The 9,674-nt window shown below is 47.4% G+C and overlaps 1 protein-coding gene across 1 annotated transcript in view; it reads left to right on the forward strand.

The window, feature by feature from the left end:
* The window catches only part of HMGB3 (high mobility group box 3), a 6,520-nt gene extending 2,013 nt beyond the window's left edge, over positions 1–4,507 (forward strand). Inside the window, exons 2-5 of the mRNA XM_010568929.1 lie at positions 892–1,048; positions 1,569–1,708; positions 2,271–2,445; positions 3,006–4,507. Of these exons, the coding sequence (XP_010567231.1) occupies positions 899–1,048; positions 1,569–1,708; positions 2,271–2,445; positions 3,006–3,149 (609 nt within the window). The 5' untranslated portion in view covers positions 892–898 and the 3' untranslated portion in view covers positions 3,150–4,507. The remainder of the gene's footprint in view (positions 1–891; positions 1,049–1,568; positions 1,709–2,270; positions 2,446–3,005) is intronic.
* Positions 4,508–9,674: the final 5,167 nt, after the last annotated feature.

Here is a 9,674-nt window from a genome sequence, read left to right on the forward strand (position 1 = left end):
GGGCGGGGGTGGGGGGGGGGAGGTTAATAGGCGCAATTAAATATTAACGCCGTGCTAATAAAAATTAAATTTTCAAACGCTTGAGGAGCCGTAAATAGGAAATATTGCTGCGGGATTTTTTTTTTTTTTCGGAGGGGGGAAAAAAAAATTAATACGGAAGAGGAGGGAAGAAATACAGCCCAAAAGTTAGCATCGTCCTCTCGGTGACTTGCTAATCACATCTTTGCACTGACCACTACGCCTCCGAACATGTGTCACTTGGTGGAGCAAGAGCAAGCGCTGCTCACCTCTCGGAGCTCCACGGGTCCTATTGTGTTTAAAACTAGCCCTTATTTGCACACCTTCTTCTTCTATATAAAAGGTTATTGCACTTTTGCCGGGGGGGAATAATCTGTCCTGCCTTTTTACCTGGAGAGCGGCCGCTAACATGTGAACTCCCAGCTACTGAAGGGCGAAGTCGTAGCCTGGCACGGTGCGTGCCACTCAAGCCCCAGTGTGGTTGTCGACCAAAACAAATACTTTATATTAGTTCATATATAACTCTTCATGGGCAGAAGCGTGTGTATTTAATAGCCTGTCTCCAGTCTTTGGACGTGATGTAAAGACATATCGGCGTAAAACTTAAATCCAGTCATCAGTTTCACTTGCCTCAAATCTGCAACCCAAGTGTCAAGGAAGAATAATTTAAGTCTCCGTATTGGGGATGGCAAGAGGCGTTGCAGGGAAGGAGGGGACGTGTTACTGGTGGGACATGACTTCAGGGGATGGTGGTGTGTGTGTGTATATTTAAATACATGCGCACCATATATGTATACACACGTACGCATACACATTCATCCGTGCGTGGATTCGCCTGTTATTTTTTTTTCCCTTTTTCCCTCTTCCCTACAGAGTCAAGATGGCTAAAGGCGATCCGAAGAAGCCCAAGGGCAAGATGTCTGCCTATGCCTTCTTTGTGCAGACGTGCCGTGAGGAACATAAGAAAAAGAACCCAGAGGTTCCAGTCAACTTTGCAGAGTTTTCCAAGAAGTGCTCGGAGAGGTGGAAGGTACCTTAATTTGTGACTTCCCGAAGGGATAACTTCCTATGGCATCTGCTACGATGACGTGCCTGTGTCTGAACGCGAAGGGAGCCGGTGCTGTTTTCGTCTGTGGGCCGTTCCTGGCAGGGCGTCCCGGCCAGTGATTGGGTGCTGCTGACTCCCGTAATGATCGTGAAGGCTTCAGCCCGGTGTATCTGCCCGTTTAGGTGCTTCCCCTGCAGCCTGGCCTTTTTTCCTGTTCCCGAGCAGCGCCCTTCAGCAGTTCCCTCCCTCCGGGCCTGTGTCCTCGAGGAGGACTCTGGCTGCGCTTGTCCCATTCCCACTGCCTCCCTCTCACCAAGTATGGCAGCTGTGGCTGCGGTCCCCGGTACAGGACCTTCGTCCCCAAGGTGGTCCAGTTAGAAAACAAACAAATTCTGAAACTCCCCTATCGAGTTGGTATGTGTTGGCTTGTTTACTTAAAGTTTGCCAGCTATTGAACAGTTGGGTAATCGCAGGTTCGGTGTCTTGTTTTTTGGTTTTTTAGACCATGTCAAGCAAGGAGAAGGCTAAATTTGATGAAATGGCAAAGGCTGATAAGGTACGATATGATAGAGAAATGAAGGACTATGGACCAGCTAAGGGTGGCAAGAAGAAGAAGGACCCCAACGCCCCAAAACGACCACCGTAAGTAACTTTGAGGCCTTAAATGCACAAGTATTTTGGTTTGTTTTCATGCCCTGTAACACAGCTGATAGGTTTCCCTAAAGGAAGTAGATGGGGTATATTGTTGGTATAGCAGTATTGGTAATATTCATAGCTTACTGATACTGTCTTGTAAATCTTCTAGGCAGCTTGTAATCTTGAGCATGTAGAGCACTAACAGGAATTGTCAGTACTTGGTACCCTTAAGCTCGTAGTGATGGAAGACATGGAAATGACCAGGTCACGGTGAGACTCGTGTATCTAAGATGAAATTGGGTGGGGGAGGATAGACAACACCTGATTAAAAACAGCATTGGGTGAAGGCTGCAGGTCTGGGCCTCAGTAAAATCAAAACGTGTTTGGTTTTGTGGCTTGGTTTTTTTTCTGTTTGGTTTTGTTTTTCTGGGTGGCTTTTTTAAGTTAAAAGTATTTCTAGTTAGCGCGTGAGCGCATGTGTGAATGTTGTGGGTGAGGGACGGAGGAAGGGGGTGCTCCCTCGGCGTGCTGCTGCGGTGCTGACTGTCCTCTGGTGCTTCTCCCCAAGGTCTGGCTTCTTCCTCTTCTGTTCAGAGTTCCGCCCCAAGATCAAGTCCACAAACCCTGGCATATCCATCGGGGATGTAGCAAAGAAACTGGGCGAAATGTGGAACAACCTCAGTGATGGCGAAAAGCAGCCTTATAATAATAAGGCAGCTAAACTGAAGGAGAAGTACGAGAAGGTAAGGCTAGTTTTCACTTGTGCCTCTTCCATACCGGCTCTTGTGTTGATGTGTTTCTGGAAGATAGACCCAGCTAAGGTGGCCCCAGCGTAGTGAGCATCTCCAGCTGACAGACCTGTTCTCGTCGCGCTGCGTGCTGTCTCGCTGAACTTTGCGTCCGTCGGGACAGAGTAGGTTAGAGAGCCGCAGGTGGATTCCGGTGAGGAGGGAGAGCTTTCCCCCAGCGATGCGCAGCCGCGGCTGCTCGTGTTGCTCCGGCAAAGGGTTGGCTGTGCTGTTAAAGGAGCTTTGTCCCGTTAGCAGGAAACTTTTAAGAGAGGCTGGGTTCTCTTCTCCTCCTCAAAGAAATAACCATGAATGCAGGGTTCGAGGCCTCCGTCGTCTGGAGGCAGTCGAGTACGCTTAGGTGTCTGCGTAGCTGTGTGCTGTGACGCTGGCCGTCGCCCCTTTTGGGGTGCAGCTGTGGAAGACCGGTCCCTTTACGTTAACGCCCGCTGCTGTACAAATGCTGTATGTGTTTGCTGCTTAGAGCAAATTAAGACATCCCCTTGACTTTGCAGGATGTTGCAGACTACAAGTCTAAAGGAAAGTTTGATGGCGCAAAGGGAGCAGCAACCAAAGCTGCTCGGAAAAAGGTAGAGGAAGAAGACGAAGAGGAGGAGGAGGATGAAGAAGAGGAGGATGAAGATGATGATGATGAATAAAACTGTACAATACTTGTCTCCATGTGAATACCATAGAGTAGGGGAAACACCATAAATGAAGCACCTCTTATTTGAGATGGTGTCTCTTGCCCTTATTAGGCTTAATTAAAAAAAAATTTGGATTCCGATCGCGTTGTAGTTTCTAAAAGTGCTCTAGAAATTGTAACTGGTTTACATGAAGTGGCCATGGGTGTAGTGAGCACCCTGAAACTGTATCAAAGTTGTACATATTTCCAAACATTTTTAAAATGAAAAGGCGCTCTAGTGTTCTCCTAACTCTGTGCACTTTGCTGTTGGTGTAACAAAGCATTTAAAAATGTTTCAAGCATTTTTTTAATTTGTAAGGTGGTGTTACTATATGGTTATTGGCTAGAAAATCCTGGGTTATAAACTGTACATATCTATAGTTTGTAAAAACTAGACAGATTCTTGTGGTACATGCTTAGAGTTATGATGCCTTAGAGGAGCAGTGATTACTTGGAAAGGCTGTACGTTCCCCGGGGTGCCATGGCCCAAAGCATGCACTGTGAGGGTAGATCTATTTACACTACAGTGGGCGTCCATTTAGCTTAAAGTTGTCTTTCTGTATATAGTGAAATAGCATTCTGCTGCCATTCTTAGTTGTGGAAGGGGGTTCAGCTGGCATGAGAAGTGTATGGATTTTTTTAGTTAAGTGCGGTAGTTTTTAAACTGAAAACTGTAGACATCTCTTCATCGTCAACTAAGTGAAGAGCCAGTGCAGCAACTGAAGTTCAAAAACACTCTGTACTTAAACGAATTTGCAACGTTCTGTTTTTTTTGTATGTTTAGAATGCTGAAATGTTTTTGAAGCAAAATAAACAGTATTACATTTTTAAAACTGTTCTTGACAACACTCTAAATTTCTGGTTTAAAAGGATCTTAACAACAGCAAGAGGTTCATTTTGAAGTCTGTGGCATCCCTCAGGGCTGGTGACTTAGGAAACATTCTGACTCAAGGATTTAAAAAAAAAATATATAAAAAAAAAAAAAATAAATGGTGGCCAGCCAAAACTGGCTGAATTGAAAGAGATGGCTGCTCCAGCTAATATGCAATCGTAACTGTTTATGGCTGAGTGGCATAAGATGCTATGCAAGTTTGAACTTTATTACTTGAACTTGGGAGCCTAAATGAACATTCATGACGTAATTGTTTGTTTGTGTGTGTATATAGCAGCATTCAGAGATGCAGAGAAAGGTAGGTGGCTAGGAATGAGGCTGACACCATGGAATAAGTATAAAAGCATAGTTTGGATTTTTTTTCAGTTGTGTTGGGTAAATTTATAGCCCAAATGCATTGCTGTACATATTAAAATGTGCCTTTTTTGTCCTGTGTTAAACTGTTTCAGACTTGTGGTTTTTTCTAGCATCTTGGTTCATGGCAGGAGCCGGGCGCCTAGTCTAACTCCCTGCTGAAGTAGGAGCGTGGCGCAGGTACTTAGTCTGTGTCCTTTCTCTAATGACGCAAGTTTTAATAGGAATTGGGTGCTGCGAGGTGGGTTGGGGGAGCAACGCAGGTCTCTTTCCCCTTTGGTGACCAGCTGGCCGCGTCGCAGTCTTGCCGTCTTTCCAAATCCAAGCTGGGGATGTTTTGCAGCCTTTGGAAGGGAATGGTAATACCTGGTCTCTAGCTGGCGACGCTAACCTCATTTTTCCTTAGCACGGAAACTGCATGAACTGGGAAAACTATAGCAGCCCCTCTCTACCCTTGAATTCCTTCCTTGTGCTGGCTGTAGTTAGCAGTCAGTGTTTGCCTGGCAGCGAGGAGGAGATGGGGGTGTGAGGATACTTGCATTAATAGCAGGTCAAAGTTGTGGGCTGCTGCGTGCAGCTGACTTAAGAGGACCGGGTAACTCATTAGTGTAAACTGTGGGTACGGGCTGCTGCCGCCGCTGCATTTGAGCCAGACTGCAGATTAATGAGGGCCAGGCTTACAGGCAGTAACTACTTCTGATGTGGATAAAACTGCTTCGTTGCCTAATTGGGTAGCACATCTGGCTTCCTGTGACTTCTCAACAACCGTAGTATCTTGGCAGAACAGTCTGATCTAGTGTGGAGATGGACTAGAACCTGAAAGCAGAACCAAGTGTCAGATGAAGCAAGCTAATAAAACTTCTGTGAAACGTAGTAACACGTAGCAACTTTTTTTAAGGTGAAGGTACAGTTGGACCACTTAGATGTACTTCTATAATTGCTTAATTATGGCAGTCCTGAGTGACTTTAATGTGCAAAAAACCAAGTGTGAAATTGGCCCCCATTTTATGGGAAGCTGCATTTTAAAAGCCTCAATAAAGCTGCATCTGGAAAAGAAATAGGTACCTTTTGTATTTGCTACCCTTTCCGCACGTCTTCTGATGCGAGGGAGAAGACGACTGGAGATTCCAGCACGTGGAAATTTGATGGGGAAGTGGTGGAGCAGAAGAGAAAAGTGATGGCATCGTTTCAGGAGCTGTAATACTGTTTCTATTGTCTAGTTGGCAAAATCTCCCCTTAGCCACATATGGGAATTAGTGTAGATCACTGCTGTGCAAATCGAGCTTGGCTTTGAATTAACTGCTAGTGAGCTGAGCCCCTATTGATAGTATTAGCAAATAAGAACTAGAGCTGACACCTCTTTGTCTTTGTTGTATTGGAAATCTATCGAGTTGCAGGGCTTGATTAAGGTCTTGGATCTTATGGTGCACTGCCTATTCCTGCTCTGCAAATTTCTAAAATATGGCATGCCTTGGGGATGCTGCTCAATACAATGCTAGTGCAGGACTCTGGGGACTCAAATTTGGATATTGCAGATGTAGTGAGGATGTTTCTTCCCCCAGTACTCTGCCATTGATAATATCGTAGTGCGAATGTAATATAAATAACACATGATTTCCGCCCCCACCACTGGTGTTTGTGTTCTGAGATGTCATCTCAAATATTGGGAACTGCTTAATTTTACCCAGCTCCATTTTTTTGACAGAACACCCTCCGCATGCTCTTTCTGTCTGCTTGGAAATGCTTGTGGTGGTTCAGAGCAGACGTTTCTGCTTTGAGCTGCTGTACAGCTAAAACTTCTAGTTTGACTTTAGTCCCAAGCCAAGCAGAGTAAATATGACTCTTATTAACTCTGTTATATGTAGAGAAGGGTAATGATAGGATAGATGTGGGGAAAGGGGGGGGGGGGTGAAGAGAGACTCTCCTTGCCTGAATTTGACAGAGCTGACTGCGAGACTGCTTGCCTTCCCAAAATGCAAAATGTAATCTGTTGCATCGCCCGAGGGGCTCAGCTAAGAAAAAGGGACGGTGCGGTACTGGAGCTGTTAAAGCCTGCTCCCTGCTCTGGGGAGGCAGAGGATGGCTCGACTGGATGGGGTGACCCCTCCGGATGCCTAAAACAGTGGCAGAGGTGTGAGAGCTTTTGCTCGAGGGAAGGTATCTGCCGGTGCTGATGTGGGGCAGCTGCTGGCCGTGGGGTAGAGACAGGCAGGGTGCTGCCCACCAGCACTGACCCACGTCCCGCAGGTCATGTCCCGCGGTTGGTACCATTTGATTTGCACTCGGGACAGTACGTCGTCTTGAGAACACAGTTGCTACCAAAATGCACCGCATCCTTCTGAAATCAAACCAACCCGGGGGGGGTGATGGGATGGATGAACAGGGCTGCCAAGCTGCTCTGTGCAAGCCAGAGCCTGCCTCTGCCAAACCCGAGCCCGGCAGTGTATTAGCAGGAGCCGGGGAGGCAGAGGAGCGATGCTTTCCCACTGCTCTGTAGCCTATATGTTTCTAAATTCAGTTGAAACGTGATAAATATTTGGTGTGAGCCCTTAGACTAGAGGGGGGGCTCCGGGGAAGGGACTGCGTGGGGGAAGCCCCACGGTGGGTGTGGGGTTAGCTCCCCACAAGCAGTCCCAGGGAAAACCGTGCTGCAGGATGGTTTCCTACCGTTCATGTCAGCATCCTAATGCATCTGTGGGGAAGCAGTGCATTAATTTTTCTGTAATAAAATTAATTAAAAATCCTAGTCCAAATGCATATTGAATCAATTAGCAGCGAACGGCTGCAGCTCTAACAGAGGAAGGTGAAAGTCTGCTTTGGGGATCGTACTGGGGATACAGGCAGAGTCGAAACATCTCTCTTATCTGCTCCCTTTGAAGGGCTGATTTTTCTATAGTTTTATTCACTTCTAATAAACCCTGCAGGAACAGCAGTGAGGTGCGAGGGCTTCTGTTGGCTCTGGCTCAGGCGGTGGCAGGTGAATGGCTTTTTGCTTCCAGCCTCCAGCACAATTCTGGCAGCCGCCTTGAGTTTATGTTTTCCCTCTGCTCGCTCAGGCTGTTGTTCCACGGGCAGAGAAACGTCCTCCCAGTCAGTCCTCTTTTGCTGAGGGCTTTGGGAAGCAGGGCTTGGACCAGGAGAAGTGGCTGGGATGGAACCTCCCCATTGGCTTTACTGGGGCGAGAGCAGGATGCTGCATTTACGGCCACGCTGCCGTTTGCTTTCTGACAAGCCCCACACCCCCCTCTATCAATGTTAGCCCGAGCTCGCTCTCTAAAAGATAACGGGAGGAACTGTGACAAGTGACATACTTATTTCTTTCTGCTAGGGCTGCACCACGCTTTAATGCAATAAACTGAATTACAAAAGTGCAGCTCCACTGCAAAACAAAGTGTGCTGGAGAACCCGTTACCAAACTGATTGCTCTCTAAACAGGTTTCAGCTTGCAGTGGAGTTGGGACCGAATAACCAGCGTGCCTGATGGGGGGCTTCGTGCCCTGCGAGGTGTCTTTACCCCCGTTTGGCAGGCTGGGCTCCGGTGGGAGCGCGGTGTGTGCCCGCCCCTGCCTGGGCAGCGCTTGGCGACCTGTGTTCAAAGCGCTCTGCAAACATCTCATCCTTCTGATAGGTCTGATAATTACGTGCTAAAGCGGGCTGTGGATGAGGGGTGGCTCCTCGCCTGTGCTAACGGTCTTGGTTGGAGTTGCCTGCTGCTAAGACCTCTTCCCTGAGCACCCTCCTGCACCTGGATCCCTAAATTAGGCAGGAGGAAGAGGCCACAGCCCTGCCTGAGCTGACAGCTATGTCTCCCAGGTGGTGAGTGCCTCCTTTTCTTCTTCCTGGACGTGACACAGCCTCCCAGAAACGCTTATGAAGTAGCTAAATCAGGGTTAGTCTTTCTGTTAAGCCGGAGCAGAGATGGCAAGCGACCTCCCTGGGACTGGGGAGCCTGGGCGTTGCGTGGAGCAGCAGACTGCCGCTGTGGTGGGGTTAAGACCTTTGGAGGCTGGGATGTATAAAAGCAAATTTTTATCTTGTTGATGTTGAGAGGTGAAAATGCATTAACCATGGTAAGGGGATGCCTGTCCTGTAACTGTGTCCCCTGATGCATCTGACTTCATGTCCCTGGCTGAATCCAGCAGCCAGGAAAATCACAGCTGGGAACCAAGCCTTACTGTGGGACTGGGTGTTTTGATGGTGTTTGCAGCTGACTTTTGAGCCCCTGAAGTGCAGAGTACCGCTGCTCTGCCCCTGTACCTGCCAGCTCATCTTGCTTCTGACTGGGAGCTCCCTGCCAAGATGCCCAAGGCGCAGGAGCAGCCCCTCTGCACGGGTGTCACACGCCTGTGCGTGCTGCTGTAGCCGAGCCTGTGTAAGGAGAGAGGCAGGTAGGATGCTACAAGTGATAACGGTTGCTTATTCTTCCCAGCCGCTCTCCTCATAAAGCTCCCTCTGGTATTTCAAGTCAGAAAAATGCTCTTTGTAAAATATTAATCAAACATGGCCTGGCTTTGTTGTTGTAAGAACTTATTACTTGTAAGTGTTTTTAACTGCTTCTTTGGAGCTCAAGGTTTGCTTTATGTTAGTTTAGAAAATTAATGCATGTAGAAGAGCGAAGTGGTTTGAGGGATTGCTTGAGACAAATGCCTCTTGCCCGCTGCTAATTACTGTGTGATTGCTCTTCTACCGTGTGTTACCTGGGATGTACCAGCAATAATTCATGGTCTTGCAAAAGAGGCTCGAGAAAGGTGGAAGCAGGAGCAATTTGGTCTCCGGTTTTCTTAAAAAATATGTTGGTCAATTTTGTTCTCTTTAGCTCTAGAGCTCGGGCTGGGGATCTTCCCTGGGCTTGGCTTCTGCAGTTGTTAAAGGTATTGCTACCTGCAGCTCCTGGCAAAGGTTGCTCCCCAGTAACAGGGAGAGCAAAAGGAAACATGCGCTCGGTCTTCTATTGCTTTATTTTGTTGCTTCATATAGTAACCTAATTTTTGCAAGCTGCCGGGAGGTTTTTCAAACCAGGTTCAAAGATCAGGGTGTCAGTAAAAGTCTTAAAGAAAACCTTTTCTTCCAAGGGCTTGCCTGGAAGTGGAATAAAACCTTACCAAATAGGGTTATCTAATTAAAGATCTCTCGCTCCTCACTGTTGCTCATGTTTCATTTGTTGGTGATTCCCCACCAGAGAGAGTTGTCTAGCAAAAAAAATCAGCTAGACCAGAACCCTGAGGGCAACTTGCAGAAGGCCTTCGATGATTT

Source organism: Haliaeetus leucocephalus, unplaced genomic scaffold (assembly GCF_000737465.1).
Source record: "Haliaeetus leucocephalus isolate CR32 unplaced genomic scaffold, Haliaeetus_leucocephalus-4.0 Scaffold262, whole genome shotgun sequence".
Taxonomy (NCBI): domain Eukaryota; kingdom Metazoa; phylum Chordata; class Aves; order Accipitriformes; family Accipitridae; genus Haliaeetus; species Haliaeetus leucocephalus.